Genomic DNA, 21567 nt, shown 5'->3' with positions numbered 1-21567 from the left:
TGGGTTGAACCTGGTTTTGTGGCATGCCAAACCTCGCACTTTAATGGCAAAGTTAAATATAACATTGAAATGACAACATAATATTACAGGACTACAATACAATAAATTAATAGAACATATCAGACAAAGAAAAACATGACTAATAGATAACAAAAAGCATCAGGTTTAAAATTCAATACGCCAAAAACGCGCCTTGTCAACACAAGACTCACAAGTGACGCCCAGATATAAAAGATCGAAAGTGAAAAAAGTACAAAGTTGTACAACACTGAAGATCAAAAGTTGAAAAGGTTTCGCCAAATACGGCATTGTTATTATGCCCGGGATAAGAACATTCTTATTATATAGAACAATTCATGCTATTGCAAACAGTAAATTTTATCAAATGAATATGAAAGAGATATACATAAAGAAACTGAAGTATTAACTAATAACAGAAAACTAAACCCGAATACATAACGCCCAGATATAAAAGATCGAAAGTGAAAAAGGTACAAAGTTGTACAGCACTGAAGATAAAAAGTTGAAAAGGTATTGCCAAATACGGCATTGTTTTTATGCCCGGGATAAGAACATCCTTACAATGTATTATATAGAACAATTCATGCTATTGCAAACAGTAAATTTTAACAAATGAATATGAAAGAGATATACATAATGAAACTGAAGTATTAACTTATTACAGAAAACTAAACCCGAATACATAATGCTATTAAAGTTTAACACAGAATAGACACACCCGAATCAGTCCAGGCGTCAACGTAATTAAAAAAAAAATGTGACGTCACATACGATGGCGAAAAGGCACAAACGTTATGCCACATTTGAATTTATGAAATTTAGAAACAGCATGACGTCACATATGAAAAACTATCAAAGTGAGATAGAATTAGGATTGATTTAAGATTATATTAGAACTAAATACTGATATTCCATTTAAACAAAATGCATATTGCAATACTTATTAATAACAATTAACTGTAATATATATATGTCCAGTTTGTTATGAATCCAACTTCAAACGTAAATAATCGTACAAAATTTAATATAATTAATAAAGGCGGTGATTAATTTTTCTATCCGTAACACCTAAATATAATAAAAAGACGTCAACACATTTGACAAAATCCGATGAGAATTACAAATATAACATTAAACATGTAAACTAAATACATGAATTTGGGATCAACAAGTACAGAAACACGTCTTATAGTAATGCGAATTCACATTCAGCAAAACAGTCACAATCGGGAATAAGTCACGTTTGGTAATTAAAAGATTAGACGACATAATGACAAACCACAATCTACCATGTGATAAAAATGTCCTTAGCTAGTTTGGTTAAAGAGAAGCCAGAAGACAGTAAAATCACAGCAACTTTTTTTTTTTAACTTAAGTATAGTTTATAGGGTTTATAACTATCTAATAACTTTACTTCAGTTTTAGTGCTTTCTTTTATGTCTCTTTATTAGGCTTTATGAGCACGTTGAGTTTTTACAGAACTGTGTTCTATCAAGGTGTTTATATTACTTAATAAAATTGTGAATGGAAATTGGGAATGTGTCAAAGCGACAACAACCCGACTATAGAGCAGACAATAGCCGAAGTCCACAAATGGGTCTTCAATGTAGAGAGAATTCCCGCACCCGGTTGCGTCCTTCATCTGGCCCCTTGTATGGTTTTATGATGAATTATTCCTTGGGAATATGTTCAACTATTCAAACTAAAACTGTCTTTATTAAAAAAAAAAACTTTTTTAGAAAAAAAATTTGTTTTATTCTTTTTTATTTACTTCAGTGATAATGGACGTCATACTCATCTCCGAAATATATAAAAGAAACCAGAACCAAAATCCCCTTATGTACAAATAAACGCATAAACATGAGCTCTGTAGAGCTCTTATCCGACTTGTTAAAAAAACAAAGAACAAATTATAATATAAAAAAGAAGATGTGGTATGCTTCCCACTGAGACAACTCCCCACAAGAGACCAAATGACACAAAAATAAACAACTATAGGTCACGGTATGGCCTGCAACAATGAGCCAATATCGCATAGTCAGCTATAAAAAAAGTCATCGAAATGATTATGTAAAAAATGAGAAAAATAACGGCCTAACTTATATACGAAAAATGAACGAAAAACAAATAAGTAACACAAAAGCACATTTGCAAGATTAGACATATAGATTACTTTTGATAACTATTTACACCACGGGGTCGATGCCACTGCTGGTTGACGTTTCGTCCCCGAGGGTATCACAAGCCCAGTAGTCAACTCTTCGGTGTTGACATGAATATCAATAATGTGGTCACTTTTTATAAATTTCCTCTTTACAAAACTTTGAATTTTTCGAAAAACTAAGGATTTTCTTATTCCAGACATAGTTTACCTTAGCCGTATTTCGCACAAGTTTTTGGAATTTTGGATCCTCCATGCTCTTCAACTTTGTCCTTGTTTGGCTTAATAAATATTTTGATATGAGCGTCACTGATGAGTCTTATGTAGACGAAACGCGCGTCTGGCGTATTAAATTATAATCATGGTACTTTTGATAACTATATATAAATAACACACATGCATAATATAATAAAAAAAAAGAAAACAAAAAAAGAAATAACTAAAACAAAACCTAACAATAAACACTGAGGGCTAGAAAATTTAGAGAAGTTATTGTCTACATGAGCTACAGGAACAGTTGTTTTAGGAACACCATGCGAAAATAAACTGTTTGAACTGTTCCAAAGTTGAGACGCTCCGTGCATGGTTAGGCAGGGAGTTCAACAACTTTGCTGCCTCAAAGCTTAATCTCATTCTTTCACCATCCTTACCAATTTTTAAAGTAACCTCAAAATTTGGTGCACACTTTTAAATTAAAAGCTTACGGTTATTCAGTGTAGCACATTTCTAATGTTATTTCTTCATAGACAGAAAAAATATGACAGTCATTCTTAAGATCAATTACAACGAATAAGTTGTCGTCTTTTCCCGCAAAATAGTACATCAAACAAACAAACATAGGACAAAATACTTTTTATGCAAATGAAATATTAAAACGAGTTCATCATTTCATTTATAAAAAATACCGCACATCAACTATTATGATTACTAAGGTTCGTTGAAGGTTTAATTTGCAACTAGCACTGGACTTCTTTTGTTTAAAAAATCTAATTTACTAGTGGCAAATTGACACTATCGTTAGCCAGCGATATGAAAAATCTTTTAACTTTCTCTTCAGTCTCGTTTCTTCATTCACACAGTTCATATTCATCTCTGCGCACGTAGCATTGACTCGTGCTGTTATTATGATACTTGTTTTATTTGTAAAATTAGGATTGGGATTCTCACAAGCTTTATTTCAAAATAGAAATAAGAAAAACTCAAAATAGTCAGTACACGTTTATACATTTTAACTGTCCCTTTTTGTGTTTGGTATATAAAAGCCGTACATTAACCCGTGCAATGGGCAATTTATTCATGTGTTGTATTTTTCTTAATTTTGAAAACAAATAGAATGTTTTCTTGTTTTAAATATTCTTTTTGAGGTAACTATGTAGTAACTTATAGTAAGTTGGGCAATTTATTTCCACATGATGTTGTTATCGCATGATATCATTTAGCAAAGACAGAATAGTGGCTACATAATTCCCAATTATAATCATAGTATTGCGACCCAATACACAAACAATTATTCTTAACAAAAATCGCACATAGGTAAACAATTAAAACTGTCCTAATTTCAAGATATGATTTAATTGTTTGTGTTAACCATTTTAACCGCAACAATTGTTTTATTTCCCCAGTGATATTAATGTTATAAAGAATGGCAAAATACATGAATGGATATAACTTTCTATTAGTATACACTAAATGAAGGTATTGTGGGAAAATAAAAAAAATAAAAATTTCTTAATAGCTATGACAAAAAGTGTGACGTTTGACACATTTTTGTTTTATGTAACCTTGTATTGATTATTAATTCATTTAAACATATAGATATATCTATTTTATAATATACACTTTTGATATGGCTGTACACGTCACAAAATATTTGTCTTTATTACATGAACATGCTATTCCATCAATAACCTAATTCAATTATAGATACATGTTAGAAAGCCACTTGTACATGTTTATCTAATACACATTTTGTTTTAAAATTATTGTACTATAATAGCGTGTATATGTGTTGATGGGCTTTATTACACAATGATAACATGACAATAATTTCAATTTTAGTTCATTGTTTTTATTAATATGGCTCAATTTTATTTGATTTTTATACTATTTTATTGTTTATTGAATTAGTGACAGTTTTGTTTATTTCTATTTTACAAGATTGATCGTTTATATAAATATACAGTTCTAATTTCCATTGTGTAACGCAAGCGTACATTTTAGATAAATAATTATATAAATTGAATGAAAACTACGGTTCCTTATTTGTGCATTGTGACTAAAAATTCGTATGTATCATTACTTTCATTTGTTTACAACTCTGTCTTGTGTTGTTCTGGTCGTACCGTTGCAAGTATTAAATTTCATGACTGTATCACGTGTTTCCATCAGTTTACCATACAACTATCACATGGTTAGGTTTGAAATTAATGGTAAATCCTAGTTTTTAGTGCTTACCATTTTAATTTATTGACAAAACTGCACGACTCGATTCTCAATTGATAGTTGTAAGATAATCGTTGCAAAGAATCCTGTTAAACTTTTGTGAAAGACGGTTTTAATTTTGCAGTGTCGAGAGAGTTTATGTTCTATTTTGAAGGCAACTGTAGTGACCTGCAATACAAGTACCGTTTCATTTGAGTTTAGTTATATGTCTTGTGTTTCTCTCTCTGACCTTGGTTTTCTGTATTTGGCATGTGTAGTGCATCATGACATAAGACATTGTTACGTGTACCATGATGAACTTTCGTGCATGACTGCTGTGTATATTTTTGACATAGAACTATTGACCAGAATATGACTTTTTGACTTTAACATGTGATGCCACCCGGGTCAATCAGTGCACCACATTTTTTTTTTATGTTATTTCATTATAGAAAAACAAAAATATTACAGTCAGTCTTTGAATCAGCTACACAGGAATTCCACATTTCATTTTTTTTACGATAGCATTGCAACTTTCTCTTCCGTCTCGTTTTTCATTCACATAATGTTTAATTTTCTGATCTCAGCGCAAGGAACATTGATTATTTCGGTTATTAAAATAATTGTTTGAACTCTAGGAAAAATAAACAATAAGAGATTGGGTACTTGCATTTTTTCTCAATTTTTCTTAAACATTTAAATAAGAAAAATTCAAAATATTCAAGTACAGGGTACACACTTTAACTGTTACTTCCTAGTAATTTGTATAACTCGTACACTTAATTAGCTGTTCACCAAGCTAACTCACTGGTCTACACAAATGTAAGTTAAGCTGTTCACCAAGCTAACTCACTGGTCTACACAAATGTAAGTTAAGTCGTTCACTAAGCTAACTCACTGGTCTACACAAATGTAAGTTTAGTCGTTCACCAAGCTAACTCACTGGTCTACACAAATGTAAGTTTAGTCGTTCACCAAGCTAACTCACTGGTCTACACAAATGTAAGTTTAGTCGTTCACCAAGCTAACTCACTGGTCTACACAAATGTAAGTTTAGTAGTTCACTAAGCTAACTCACTGGTCTACTCAAATGTAAGTTTTGCCGTTCACTAAGCTAACTCACTGGTCTACACAAATGTAAGTTTAGTCGTTCACTAAGCTTACTCACTGGTCTACACAAATGTAAGTGTTGCTTGCTTTAAAGTGTTCTTTTTGATGAATCTACGAAATAATGTATTGTAAAAGCAAATAATTTCTACGGTTTTGTTATTGCCAATTTTCATTTAGCAAAGACAGAATAGTGGCTACATAATTCCCAATTATAATCATAGTAGCATTGCGACCTAATCCACAAACAATTATACAATTAGTCTGAAGACAAATCGCACATAGATAAACAAATAAAACTGTCCTTACTTCAAGATATGATTTCATTATTCATGTTAACTGCAACAATTGTTTTATTGCCCCAGTGACATGTATGTCATACACAATGACAAAATACATGAATGAAAATAAATTATTAATAGGATACACAAAAAATGTATTGTGGGGAAATACGTCATAGCAAACTTTCTTAATAGATGTGACAAAAAGTGTGACGTTTGACACATTTTCACATTTCTTTCATTTCCTCGTGAAAATTACTATATATATTGAAATAATTTCCCAAGATTAAATCAAATTTTCCTTACCAAGTCTCAACACAAACGTCAAGTCAAATTCAAGGTAAATTTCTATCCATCAGTTGAAATCTGTAGTCAGTATTCAAGTATTTTATATTTAAACAGGGCAACCAAGGTATTAAACATGTGTGAATGTCATTGTTGGTGTTAAATCTTAAAATCCATTTGCTCAAGTGCAGATATTCTTTGGTACATGAATATCAAAATTACCTTTCATTTTTTTATAGATGTATTACACATGAGTTGATTACTTACAATCCTTACTATTTTCAGCAGTAAAATATGTTTTGCTATAGAACCTGTTTATTTAAACAACAAAGTATAAAATTATGTATTCAGTGAATGTATTCAGTGATCAAATACTTCAAATACTGTTGTTTTGCATCATTTTAAACGAAGATTTCATTAATTCATGATTTCAGATAAATCACCCTCTGCATGATTCTTAGGTGGACTCTTCCATTACATTTCGCATCATATCAAAATAATTCAAATCATCATATATTTTACTGAAAGACTCATTTTAGCAGGTGCCCGTTACAAATAGATTATCCTAAACGTATGAAAACAGACATTCGGACATCCAACGCGGTCTTCTTTTAAACTGAGTTTTACTATACGAATGTGTTTCTTTATTCTACATCGGCTAGATGTATAATGCGAGAGTTGAGATCTCACAAAACATGTTTAACCCCGCCGCATTTTTGCGCCTGCCTCACATCAGGAGCCTCTGGCCTTTGTTAGTCTTAAATGGTGTTTATTTTTAATTTTATTTCATTTGTGTGTTTTAGAGTTTAGTGGGACCGTCCATTTTCATTGAACTAGTACACAATTTTTATTTAGAGGCCATCTGACGACCACCTCTGGGTGTGGAATTTTCTCGCTACGTAGAAGACCGACTGGTGAGCTTCAGCTGCCTTTTGGTCGGGTTGTTGTCTTATGACATATTTCCCATTCCATTCTCACTTTTAGTTTATACTTTCTTTTATAGATAGAAAAATGAATACCCAAGCATTGGTTGTCGCCCTTGTTGTTATGGTTACAGTGGCATCTGGATTCGATTACCGTAGCTATAATAATTACAATAACTACCCATCAACATACGGTAACGCATGGGACATACTTGGTTCAGTAGATGGACGTCTTGGAGGAAGATGGAACTCCGGACATAGACTTAGTCACAGGAGATACAGTAAGTGGCCTTCTGTCTTAGAGACTTCAAACACGTTACTATATCACATATTTACAAAATATAGAAAGCACAATAAAATAAGAACCTTTTTTTTCTAATTTTTTGTGTATATTTTTGTTACTTTTGATTCCTTTTTTTCCCCATTAAACTTGCATAGTATTCCTATTATATCTTTGTTATTTCATAACATATGAAGTAAGTTATAAGCTTAAAAACATATCATAATTTGACTTCTTTTTCACAATAAAACATTGACTATTCCAGGACGTGCAGCATTAGGATACAACACACATAACAGTTACCATAGTAACAGCTGGGGCAGGACAAACCAGAGATTAGGCAGATTGGGTGGATCATGGAGACGTCATAACTCTGGCTATAGTACATGGAATGGTAAGTTATATTCTTATACTAAGGGGTTTCGCTAGCTATAAAACGCTAGCTATAAAAGCAGTTTTTAATCCGCCATTTTCTACATTTATAAGGAAATACCTGCACTAATTCACGAATACGACAGTTTTTTGCCATTCTTTTGATGTGTTTGATCATTAGTTTCGCCATTTATTAAGGGACTTTTAATTATGAATTTTTCTTGGATTTCTATATTTTTGTTATTTTCACTGTTTTGTGCATAAAAGTAAGGAGTGTGGTATTATTGCCAATGACAACTTTACGCTATCGTTCGAATAACAAAGAAAAAAAAACAATAGGTCATCGTACTGCCGTCAACAATGATATTTACTTAATCATACAGCACAAATTGTAAGTGTTTCATCCCGTAGCAGTCAAATATATAATGAACTAGTTGGTCAAGTAAGTGTTTACAGTGTTTGGTTAAAAATATAGAAACAGAAAAGTAAGTTTAATAGCATACACTGAATTGATAATATGTTTCATTTCTTGATAATTTGCATAAATATATTTTCATTGGATTATAACATTTATTTTGTTGTAAATTGATGACAGTTAGATGCCATGTAAATTAACAATCAGGTTGATTAGTTCAAACGTGATGTACGCGAGTATTTTATTGGTTTGAATAACCAAAAAATTAAAAAGTATTTGTTTATCCTTACGTTAGGCTGTAAACATTTGGTTCTTGAATTTAGATAAAAATATGTAAAGTCATAGTAATACAAATATAAAGAAATCGTGGTTTTACAGTCTAGAAACACAAAGAAAACGTTAAAATGACACCATAACAAAAAGGTAAACAACAAACTCCATATTTTGACGGTTAAACAAAGGGCGATAACCACGTTTGACAACTAAATATGCAACTTCCGAAGTAAGGTTGTCGGCTCTCCGAACTTTCCCGAAGTCCTGCGTTTGATTGCCGAGTTTATGAGCTTCGGTCCTTGCTTGGAAGTTGATAAATATGTTCTCAAATTTAATATGCATTTACAATTTGTCGGGGGTCGACATTGATTGAAGGTTATAAATTTAAATATGATTTATAAAATGAATACTGCCACTTACCTCCTACAAGTGCATAAAATAAATATAGAATACATTTAAAGCGCATTTAAAATATATAATATTAAATACTTCCATTCGTTAGAGATGTGCTGCTTTAATCGCTTAATGTCATCTGAATTTTATGTTCATCGAATGAATAATGCTAAGAAAACGTATGGTAGACACTTTTACATTATCGAATTTTTTTTTTTGTTCTTCTGTTCAAATCTGATTACATAACTAAGGACTTACAAATACCACTGAAATTCAGCTGTTCAGAAAAACTAATTGATAAACTGACTTACATTTGTATATCATTCTAAGTATATAAATTACTTTTAAAAGGGGTTTTACTCATATTATAAGTTCTTTTTTTCTTTTCAGGCTACTAAAGATAAAGAGAAATAAAAGGACGAAAAATGATTGACAATTAAATCCAGAAGAGTGCAATTTTAGAGTTGGTTTACCTTATATGTGTTTTTTAATTATGTATTGTATGACTATTTGTATTAATTTTGTAAAACGAAATATGAATTAGAATAAAAATATAAAATAAATTTAACGTGACTTAATTTACCGCATAGAATAAATAAGTGGACTATATTGTACTGACTATTATAAATTGTCGGTATAAGGTTAGCTGCGGAACCGTAGCTCTTAGGTCCTTATGTTATTTTTTGACTATTTGCGGACCATAGGGTTATCTTTTTGACTATTTGCGGACCATGTTATTTTTTGACTATTTGCGGACCATTTTTGACTATTTGCGGAAAAATGACATGGTCCGCAAATAGTCAAAAAATAACATAAGGACCTAAGAGCTACGGTTCCGCAGCTAGTATAAGGTGTAAATATTATACTAATATTTCGGAGTCTTGTATTGGTCATATCGGTTTCTAGTCGTTATGTTGCTGTCGTTGACGTTTACAATTACTTTAATAAGAATACTGTCTGAACGGTTTCACAAAGAAAATGATAAAATCAGCACGTTTCATTTTATATGGATTGTCATTGGTTTCTTCGGAAGTAGAGCTCAACATTTATAATCTGAACATCCATGAAATATTTGCCACTGCACATGGAGCAAAAACAATCAATCAATCATGATCTGAAACATTCTCATATACTGCTTGTTGTTAGTAATATAGTATTCCACCTTCTTTGAAATGCTCTTTGGAATATGAAAAAAATATGTATGTGTTTCGTGCGTCTGTTGATTTTCTGTTTTAACTTCACAATGCTATCTATGGTCAAAACAAACAAAAATGAAAGCAAATGATGAATAAGACCTAACTTTAAATCGTGAAGAGCTATATGAGTAAAATTACCATAAAACCAATAAAAATGTATTGATATAAAAACAAATAAGTGGTTTTATTGCTCGCTATGCGCTATGCTCATTGTTGAAGGCCGTACGGTGATCTATAATTGTTTATTCCTTTGTCTCTCGATTAATGCTGTCGCATTGGCAATCATACCACATCTTTTATCTTTATATTACCAAATAAATCAGACAACAGAATGTAAAATTTCAACAAACACATCATACCACGAAGAAAATAAACGAACACAAACAGCAAATACCAGTGTATGTAATAAGAGTGACCGCGGAATAGAAATATAGTTCCATTTTGTCTTCTTAATTTCGACCGGCGCCATAGCAGGGCATCCGTTTTTCTACATAAACAAATGCCTGAACCAAGTCAGGAAAATTATAGTTGTATCCATTCGTTTGATGTGTTTGAGCTTTTGATTTTGCCATTTGATTAGGGAAGTTTCGTTTTGAATTTTCCTCGGAGTTCAGTATTTTTGTGATTTTACTTTTTGTTTGTGTAGGATGTATAACTAAACAGCCACATCCACTCAGAATGTGAACTTTAAATCCGAAGCCTGGTATAGAAAGTGTCTCGCTTTCTGTACGGTACGAAACCTTTCAGAACTCTTTGAAGGATCGGTAAGTACAAATGTACCCATCGCAGGGCTAAGTAACAGTCCCTTTCCAATTTACCAGAGGCATGATAAAAGCAAATAAAAATTACCTCGATATCCTGATAATAACATTAACGGAACCAATTTTTCTGCACCAGATACGCATTTCGAAAATACATGTCTCTTCAGTGATGATCGTGGCCAAAGCTTATATAAAAGATGAAAGGCTATAATCCAAAAGGTCCAAACCTCGAAACAAGTTTTGTATTAAATGGAACATGAAGTCGGAGTGGAAGATAAAAACACATACATTTTAGTGATGCAATTTATTACACATATTAAAAAAGTATAACACATAAAAGAGGTTAGTATGCTGCATTCAATAGGTCGTGAGTCTTTACATAAATGTTTTATCCATGGTATCCGCCTCCCCATCCTCCTCTTCTGAATCCACCTCCCCAACCTCCTCGTCTGAATCCACCTCCAAAACCTCCTCTAAATCCACCTCCCCATCCACCTCTTCCACCCCAAAATGCTACAAAGAAAAACAAAAACCTACAATGTATATCTGAACGTTTGACATAAACATGTTATTTCAATAAATTGCGGATGTTGAAAGATCACATAAGACGTGGTCCTTGATTACTTGCTTCTTTTGAATGTCTTAATTAATTTGATCTATACTTATCCACTTTTTATACATTGTGACTTTGATAATGTTTGTCTCATTGACACTCATACTTCGTCTTCTTATTTACATTATCAACAGTACAAGACCTTCCTAGTGTGGCTAGTTAAACGCGTTAAGTACATGTACTTTCATAGTCGGTAAACATAATTCTCGTAAGGTACACTATTGTCTACATCATTTGGTCTCTAATGGAGAGTTGCCACTTGTCTCGTTGGCAATCAAACCTTTTTTTCTTTTTTCTAGATTTTAAGATCATCAAGATTTATCTTTTTCAACAATTTATGAAAAAAAAGTGTGATAACTTGTTCCAAATACATCAAACTTTTATTTATTTTTCATGATATCTTCAATATCTTATTTGTAGTTAACTATGTTAATGCATATCCGGGTCATTCATTGTTTAACTTTATTTGAATTTGTAACTAATTGGTATGGTCATCCGAAAATATATCAGAAAAGAAAGTTTTTTCATATAGGCGATAAGTGAACGGATTACATGATAATACTTACCCGCCCTCTTATAACCTGTAAATAAAGATATAAAACAATATTAATAGCTGATAAAATAAATAAACTTAATGTTTGAGCACTCATAAACATTAATCCATTACATAAGACATATCATTGAGTCTAACGCATAATGAAAGTATGCTGACCAATAAATTATAATGATACTCTATTGCAGTGATTTATAGCATTTATTTATTAATAGAATATTATAATAACCATGATCGCATTTGCATCTTGCATGACAATCACACATTGCATAACAATTGAGAACATATGAATTTAGTATCAAGGCATTTAATAATTCAAAACATTTTGATTCACACGTCACAAGTCACTATCTCATTAAAAAAGAACTGCAATTAAAAAATATAACTTATACATTCAGAAGCAAAATTAAACTGAAAATGACGGAATTTATGTATACATTTCTTATCCCCACCATGGTTTTTCAACACTTGCGTTTTGCTGCCAAACATGCGAAGATTTATTGTCCTATCCATATAAAGCATTCACTTGAAGAAAGATCGATCGCGATATCGATTGATCTAAGCGTATTATTACACTCGAAGAAAGATCGATCGCGATTGATCTAAGCGTATTATTACACTCGAAGAAAGATCGATCGCCATTGAACTAAGCGTATTATTACACTGGAAGAGCGCCATTAATCTAAGCGTATTATTACGCTCGAAGAAAGACCAATTCAAATAGGATCGATCATTTCAGTCCCACCTCTTGAGTAAGTCCGATTGAAGATCGATCTTTCCCGTTTACATTAGAATAAAGCTTGATCTTTTAAGATCGATCTACGGAAATATCTATCTTTTACTAGTGCTAACTCGGACTAAGCCTAAAGATTGAAAATATTCCCTTTTGTTATTATTTGTTTTCATGTTAATTGAGTGTATGTTCCTTCTTTTATGTATGGTAAATGTCAATCACAGAAATCACAATGTCTCCTTCCGTAAACATGTTAACAACCATAGTTACTTTTATAACGTAACGGATTAAGGTGGTATGGGAGACTAAAATGAAAATGATAGAATTTGTTCATACTTTGCCAAAACGTAGTATCTATTGATATATGTTCAAAAATATTATAAAAATGATAGGTCACGGCGCATTTTCTCAAACTACAGGTCGTGACAAAATGGCACATTTTGTATGGTTTATACAGGAAAAAACACCATTTTGTGATTAGAAACTAAACAAAATGATAGAATTGTAAAATAAATAAGAAAAAGATAGCTTTCAGACAATGCTTTGAGAATATCAAAAGAAAAGATAGGGTCACCGTACGTTTTTTCCAGCTAAATTACAAAATAGGAAAATTCCATGTAGATTCCTTCAGAAAATGCACTGTTTTAGAGTTACCTCCCCTTAAAATGCCAATTTGAAAACATTGCAAAAACAGCCAAAAATGATCTACACTTGTATAAATATTAATATTTATAAGTAATATTCTTATAAATTGGTTCTTTTTAATGAAAATTTACATCAAATATCTCCATTCATTCATCAAATTTTGCTAACTTGATTGAAAATCTGGACCTTAGGTTCTCTGTTTTTTACAATCCAAGATGGCGAAAGACACCAATACCACCTTAAATGCATTATCTTTTATTTAATGACGAGTTTGCAATTCAATTCAATTTAATTCTTTATTAATTAAATGTTTTACAACATATAGGTACATGTATAATCAATATATAATAAATAGAGATTACACAAATATACGATGATGACAAAACAATTGGTAGAACTATATATATAAAAAAGATCTTAATGAATAAATATATTTATTCCATATTGCTAAAACTTTAGTAGGTTTTTCTATATGGATGGGATTTTGAATAAATAAGCATATTCACCTGCGGAAAAGGATATTCACCCCGCAAAACGTCGCGTGCTTTTACGTGTATAATTTTGGGGGAAAACATGTGAAGTACAATTGATTTTGGGTAAATATTTTCCATTACACACATTTCTCTCGGAATATGGAATAAAACAATTACTGTCTTTTGTTTCGGTAAATATGTGGTTTTATTGACTTTTGAAAAACTGACATTCACTTCGGCCAACGGCCTATATATGTTAGCGGCAATAAGTGAAATCAGGCATTAAGCTTAAATCCTAGGCAATAAGCTAACTCCTAGGCATTAAGTTATTGCATTAAATTTTCAGGCATTAAGCTTATTACCTGAAATCTTATGATGATTATTCATCCTATTGCCGAACATAATTTTAGGCAATAAGTGAAATCTGGAATTAATGCATATTTGGTGATTTATTCTTGATATAAAGGAGTTACTTAATTTATTTCTAATATAACATGTGTAAATATACATTCATTTGACAGATCTTCAAATTTAGTAAGTTTATTTAGTAATTTTAGCAGTTAAAAAACAGAATTTACACATACTTTTTTTCATGTTTTTGTGATATTACTTAATATTAAAGATTTAAAAAAGTGATTGTTATAATCCAATTAAAGGGAAACTTCGCAAAAAAATCAAAAATTGATATTATGTTCATTCTGTATAAAAATGCTCAAATTCATGAATATTAAAGTTTTATTCTGCTTGATAAGAGATCACCATCGATTTTAAATTTTGAGTATCAATTCTCTCCGGTCGGCCATTTTGTTACCTTCTCCGAATTGCTCCCAAGATATATCTAAGGACCAAAACTACAGTAACCCGATGTAGTCGTAATTGCGTGTTGATATCTTGTCAATCGTACGGTTGTTTTATCCAACTAGTTAACTATAACTAAGATGATACAGAAAAATTTCTTATCTTTTTTTTTTAATAACCATGATCTGTTATTTTTAACAATAATGATAGTATTGGAATTAGTTAAAAAGTAAAAGTTTCAAATCATAAATAAGTGTTCCGTGAAACTTGAATTGTTTTCTGAAATCTAATTAGTTCATAATTCTTTTATGTAATAAACTTTATTCAAATAAATTATTGAGAAATTAAGGTATTGCAGGGGGTGTGACACGTCCAGGTATTCAAGCGATTTCCTGTCGACCTTGCAAATTCATGCATCGTTTCACTTCTTAGGGTATTGGTCAGTGTACACGGCCGATAACTTATAACTTTCCATTTTGAACTATTAGGTGTATAATATGCATCTCTATCTTGCGTGTCCGAAAGTGATATTATATACTAGTCGTTACTAAACTCATACCAAGGATTTGTATAGTTAGTCTAACTATACAAATCCTTGCTCATACGCTTGTTTATGAATAAAATTTCTGATGTAAAGAAAATTATTTATAAAAATATAGATGATACCTAAAAATAAACAACAGATTTGATGAAATAAAAATCTATATACATATTTTTTGTCAATGGTGAAGGACAGATCGGACCATACCAGAAATTTTGATTTAAAAAAATGTACGCACTTGTTGACCATCGTATATACGCAAGGATAAAAAGTTACGGAACTATAGCGCAAATTCAAATATATACATGTATACAGTGTACATAAGAAAGAAACATACATTTTGTGTAAATTGTGGTAAAAGTTTTGTTAGTGGACTAGTCCACGTATGCCAACAGTATGTAATCATCAAATGTCGAAAGACTATTGTATACCAAAAGAAGAAGAAGAAGAGATTTAAATACAGGTCGATATATAACTTTCTTTGGCTCATCGAAGTTATGGACATTTATATATCAATTAGATTGTTCTCGAATAAAAGAAGAAATTCGTTATCATCACAATTGTTCCGACATGCATGTTATATGTACGCAACTGGACGTACACTAATAATCCCTAAGGGATGTGAATATTTTCCAGGAAAACTATAGAGTATCAAAGTTTCAAATCAATTTCGGGATTTATTTTCTTTCTTGATATTCAATGACAGCAATTTAAAGAACAAACTGCTTGTCCGCTTTATAGGTATTCTTGCCAGTTGAAACAGACTTATAATAACATTAAACAATAGGGAAAGATGACATTAAATTCGTTCTGTTTTTTTTTGTTTATACATTGTTGGTCAAATAGCTAAAGTATTATATATAATTGGGCCCGATATAGTTACGGTGTGAGACGAAGACTATTTTGTTAAGGACATTCCCGATTATGTAAAACAAAATGTTGTTGTTTTTCACACTTGAAAAGCATATATGTTCGTAAATTTCGATTCCATTCCAAAAAGATTCTTAAATTTTCTGTCAATTTTTTAAAAAAATTATCAAATATCTGAAGTATTCGTGCTTTGTGAGATTTGAAATATTTTGATGAAAACATTAATTCCTAAATAGGTAATTAAAGATAACTTTGGATGGACTAAATTATATAATTGCAATTGTTAATGATCTGTTTGAAATATTTAAGGCTGCCGATCCTAATCTAAAATAGTACAATTTTTGGTTCATACACTCGTAATTAGAAGGCCATTTTTATTATGAATTTATACTTCAATTAAAATAATAAAGTATTTTATCGTTACTGAATTAATCAAAAGTCATAATTCATTTAAAAGTGATCTTATCATGCTTATGCAAAATATAAAAATATACAACAGCTATCCAGTTATTGTGCGACCTTATTATTCCCGTTAATTAATTAACTTTTTTTTTACATTTCTGCAGGGACGTCTATATAAGTCCTTGATTTCTGTGTCTAAAACTTTGACTGACTCCCGTTTTCAATTCATACGAAATGTTGTTCACACCTTCAAGCCAGTAAACCGTGACGCCTAGATTTCACTGAATGAGGATCAAAGGATTAGAATTACATAATGCTATGCATTAATCCTTTAATTACCTTGAGTTAACCGACGCACTCAACATTCTTTAGGTGTCACAAAACAATACACATTTTATTTCCACCGTACAAGCAAGTAAAAATGTTTGCTGGAATGAAGCAAAAAGGTCAAAATACAAACGTGTATTTTTATTACACTATTGATCATGTCAATTTCATATGTTTGTTTAAAGTATTTGTAGAAAAAATCATAAAAATGTTCTCTTGTATGAATTAATTTTATTATTAAAATTCGATTTAAAATATCCACACGATCTAATTTTAAAAGTTGCATGGCTATCACTTATTTTTCGTTGGTTAATAGCTACACCAAAAGTCGTCGATGCGCTTTAAATGGCGTTATTAAATAGTTAACGAACAAGACTTAAATGAGATATTTTCACTCCCGGCATGCATCAAAGACTTAAACTACGTCACATAAGTCAGGAAGTTTCAAGAAATAAAATTAATAATTCCCAATTTTCTCCTTTATTAGATTTCATATCAAAATAAAACTTGGTGAATATGTTTTTTATGGTATTATGAACAAAATAAGATTAAAAGTGAAAATTCGCGAATTATCCCTTTAAAGAAGGGGGAAATTCTATAAAATAATTTTAATATTTATTTGAAAATTTTTTCACTTCACTATAGTCGAGCTGATTTAAACTGGTTAAAAGTACACAAAATTAAAATGTGATTTTTTTTGCTCACACCATTTTTCAAAAAAAAATTTTATAGATAAGTAAGTTTTCTTTATAACCAGTTTCACAACTTGTGATAACAAAATTATTTGAACTCAAATTTTTATCAAGTTTTCATATTTTTAGATTATTATTTTAATATAGATAACATATCTTATTAGTGATTTTATTTCCAGTCTCTTGTGGAGTGTTGTGACACTTCCATTTCAGCTCCCTCAAGGCATGATTTTACTGATTATATGTAAAATTTTAACTATTTGCAGTTAGTTTGTTCAATTCTAATATAAAAAGTAGTTATATTTTTTACTTATGTTTTGTTTCATAGAGTTTACAATGTACAAATTATTATAAATTAAAACTAATATTTATTTTCTAATAATTAGTCGGTTTTTAAATTAAAGTTGTTGGTTAAATTTGATACAATATTATTTTTTTTCATTTGCTATTTTTTACGTCAATACGCGGTTAGGACATCCTAGCTAAGATAATCATCAGATAGCTTCAATGTGCATGCTGAGACATGTCGTAAGTCGGTCCTAATTTTATCATAATTTCTGTCCTAGGAATATCTTATATAGGATCGATCTTAGGATTTTTTCATTTGCTATTTTCTTTTACGCCAAAACAAAGGACCGCGGTTAGAACATCCTAGCTAAGATAATCCTCAAAGGTAAAGCTCAGATAGCTTCGATGTGCATGCTGAGACATCTCATAAGTTGGTCCTTACTTTATCATAATTTCTGTCCTAAGAATATAATTTTACAGGACCAATCACAGGACAATTTAATTTCGATAAACCCAGTTTTCATAATGTTATTGTGTAACAAATATATTTTTATTTAAATGAATAAATGTCTTTTATTTACTCGCATTTATACTTTAGGCATTAAGCTTAAAGGGAAAATTCACGATTTTTTACTTATGGTTTAAATATGTTCATTATGACATAATATATATATTCACAAAGTTTTATCGCTATATGTGCAGTTATAAAGGAGAAATTCAATAATTAATGAAAAAATATCAACTACTTCCTGTAGGTCGTGACGTTTTCTCCTGATTTTTGCATGCCGGGATTTAAAATACAATCATTAAAAGTCTTGGTTTTTAATCATATTTTAACGTAATCGTAAGCGCGCCGATGACTTATGCTTTATCTAATAACCATCCGATAATAAGAAGATAAAACGCACAGACGTTCAATTGTACTCATTCGTGAGATAAATTATCTATGTTAAACGTATATATTCGAATTATTTTTGTAGACAACACAAAAAGTTATAAATTTATTTTTAATAAATGCATTTTCGGACTGATAAGGTGAACAAATTAAAGTACAATAATCTGTAAAGACAATGTGTTGGTGTACTATTATTGACCTTTTACTATCTCTGCTATGGCTAGGTTTATACGATGTGTGTATTCACGGTTCTGTGGCAATACTCGTAGATGGCTTGTTGAAAGGTAAATTGTTATTTGCACTTCGGTATTTAACCACGCCTCTAGGGCACACCTTGCCAGGTGTGACTGTCTATTCGGATCAGTGGTAGCATTTAATACACACATTAAAAATACATATTAAAGTTGGTGACAAATAAAAATTGGTCGCCGTGGAATTATTTAATTATATTTGGTGCTATTATTTATTTGAATTCAAATAAGTTAATTTACTAAGAAATACACAATTTTCGGTTAAAGACGGGAAACTTAATTCATATGTCAGAATGAAATGATATACAAGTCTTGTCCTTGATTTATGTCTCATAAAAAAGGGGGACTTAGAAATTAGAAATAGCTTTACTAAATCATTTTTATTTGTCTTTATTAGGCGAAAAAATGTACGAGAACACTTACATTTAGACTTTTGAAAGCCATGTATTAATTAATATATGAAACTATCTGAAGATAACTCTACCGAAGCGGAATATAATATGTACGAATAAAGAAAAAAATATTTTTGTAATGGAATCGAAAAATTACGAATAGATATTCTTTTCAAGTGTGATAAACGTCAACCAAATTTCATAATGGGGAACGTCCTTATTAAAATCTGAGACAACTATAATAATCGTCGTCTCCCAACGTATATATATACTTAAATAACTATTTGATCAACGATGTTTAAAATTAAAAGACAACGAATTTAATGTTATCTTTCCCTATTTTTGAATGTTATTATAAGTCTGTTCAACTTGCAAGAATACCCCTAAAGCGGACAAATATCCGACAAGCAGTTTATTCTTTAAATTGCTGTCATTGAATATCAAGAAAGAAAATAAATCCCGAAATTGATACTCAATAGTTTTCCTAGAAAATATTCACATTCCTTGGGGATTATTAGTGTACGTCCAGTTGCATATATTTTACATGAATGTTGGAACAATTGTGATGATGACGAATTTCGTCCTTTATTCGAGAACAATTTAATTGATATATAAATCTGTGAGTTTACTATGTTCTTAACTTCGATGAACCAAAGCAAGTTATAAATTGACCTGTATTTAAATCAAATTGTTTCTTTTTTTTCTTCTTCTTCTTTTTGGTATACAATAGTCTATCGAATTCGTTGATTACATACTGTTGGCATACATGGACTAGTCTATTTACAAAACTTTTACCACAATTTACACAAAATGTATGTTTCTTTCTTATGTTCAATGTATATATGTATACATATTTTAAATTGCGCTACTGACTATAGTTCCGTAACTTTCTACCAGGCGTATGTATACACGAATCGTCGACAAGTGCGCACATTTTTTTAGATCAATAATTCTGGTATGTTCCAATCTGTCCTAAACTATTGACAACGAGTATATATTACATTTTCCCAAATTAACCCTTGGAAAAATATGTAAATAGATTTGTATTTCTTCAATTATTTTTTTTGTATTATTTTTTTTTTTATAAATAATATTCTTTACACCACCAGAAATGTTATTTATAAACAAGCGTATGAGTTCAGTAATGACTAGTATATTATATCACTTTCGGACACGCAAGACAAAAATGTATATTATACATGCACCTGATAGTTCAAAATGGAAAGTTATAAGTAACGGTCGTGTACACTGATCAATACCTACAGAAGTGAAACGATGCATGAACTTGCAAGCCCGCCGGACAGGAAATCGATTGAATACCTGGACGTGTCACCTTACACCCCTTCCAATACCTTTGGGAGTAATACCTTTAGCCATGCTGGTGATCAGATAAGGGAAGATCCGAATTTATTTAAATAAAGTTTATTACTTGAAAGAATTATGAACGAATTAGATTTTCGAAAACAATTTCCACGGAACACTTATTTATCATTTTATGATTTGAACTTTGACTTTTTAACTAATTACAATATTATCAGTTTAAAAATAACAGACTATATGGTTATTTAAAAATATAAGACCATTTTCCGTATCAAGTTAGTCAGTCAGATAAAACAACCGTACGATTGACAAGATATCGACACGCAATTACGACTACATCGTTTACTGTACTTTTGTTCCTTTGTGGTTTATTGACATATCGGGATTTTTCATCGGAGAAGGTGACAAGATGGCGGAGAGTAGAGAACTGATACTCAAAATTTAAAATCGATGGTGATCTCTTATTTAGCGGAATAAAACTTTAATATCTATAAATTTGAGCATTTTTATACAGAATGGACATAATATCAATTTTTGATTTTTTTGCGAAGTTTCCCTTTAATGCCTGCACATATTTTTCAGGATTTAAGCTTAAATCCTAGGATTTAAGACTAATGCCTAACATCATTTAGGCAATAGACTTACTGCCTAGGCGTTAGCTTATTGCCTAGGATTTAAGCTTAATGCCTAATTTCACTTATTGCCGCTAACATATATATATATATATTTCTGTTTTAAACGGGGCGGAAAATAAACAAATATACTAAACGTTTTGATATATTTTATATTACTTACGTCCACTTTCCTCCATTGCACTAACACTGAAACTTGCCAGAGCAACCATCAGGATCACACACATAGCAAATAATTTCATTCTGGAAAGTT

The 21567-nt window shown here is 30.8% G+C and overlaps 1 protein-coding gene across 1 annotated transcript; it reads left to right on the top strand.

Moving 5' to 3' along the window:
- The first annotated feature begins 6290 nt into the window (after positions 1 to 6290).
- On the top strand, positions 6291 to 9429 carry LOC143070895 (uncharacterized). Its single transcript, XM_076245000.1, has 4 exons — positions 6291 to 6331; positions 7280 to 7480; positions 7745 to 7873; positions 9323 to 9429. Exons 2-4 carry the CDS (start codon positions 7288 to 7290, stop codon positions 9328 to 9330), a joined length of 330 nt encoding a protein of 109 aa, XP_076101115.1. The 5' UTR covers positions 6291 to 6331; positions 7280 to 7287; the 3' UTR covers positions 9331 to 9429.
- Positions 9430 to 21567: the final 12138 nt, after the last annotated feature.

This window comes from Mytilus galloprovincialis, chromosome 4, assembly GCF_965363235.1.
Source record: "Mytilus galloprovincialis chromosome 4, xbMytGall1.hap1.1, whole genome shotgun sequence".
In the NCBI taxonomy this organism is placed as follows: Eukaryota; Metazoa; Mollusca; class Bivalvia; order Mytilida; family Mytilidae; genus Mytilus; species Mytilus galloprovincialis.
The sequence above is the reverse complement of the archived record's forward strand: the minus strand, read 5'-3'. Positions and strand labels throughout refer to the sequence as shown.

Coding starts and splice junctions, on each gene's coding strand:
- LOC143070895 (XM_076245000.1), top strand. CDS start 7,288: ATGAATACCCAAGCATTGGTTGTCGCCCTTGTTGTTATGGTTACAGTG. Junction 7,481..7,744: donor ACTTAGTCACAGGAGATACA/GTAAGTGGCCTT, acceptor TGACTATTCCAG/GACGTGCAGCATTAGGATAC.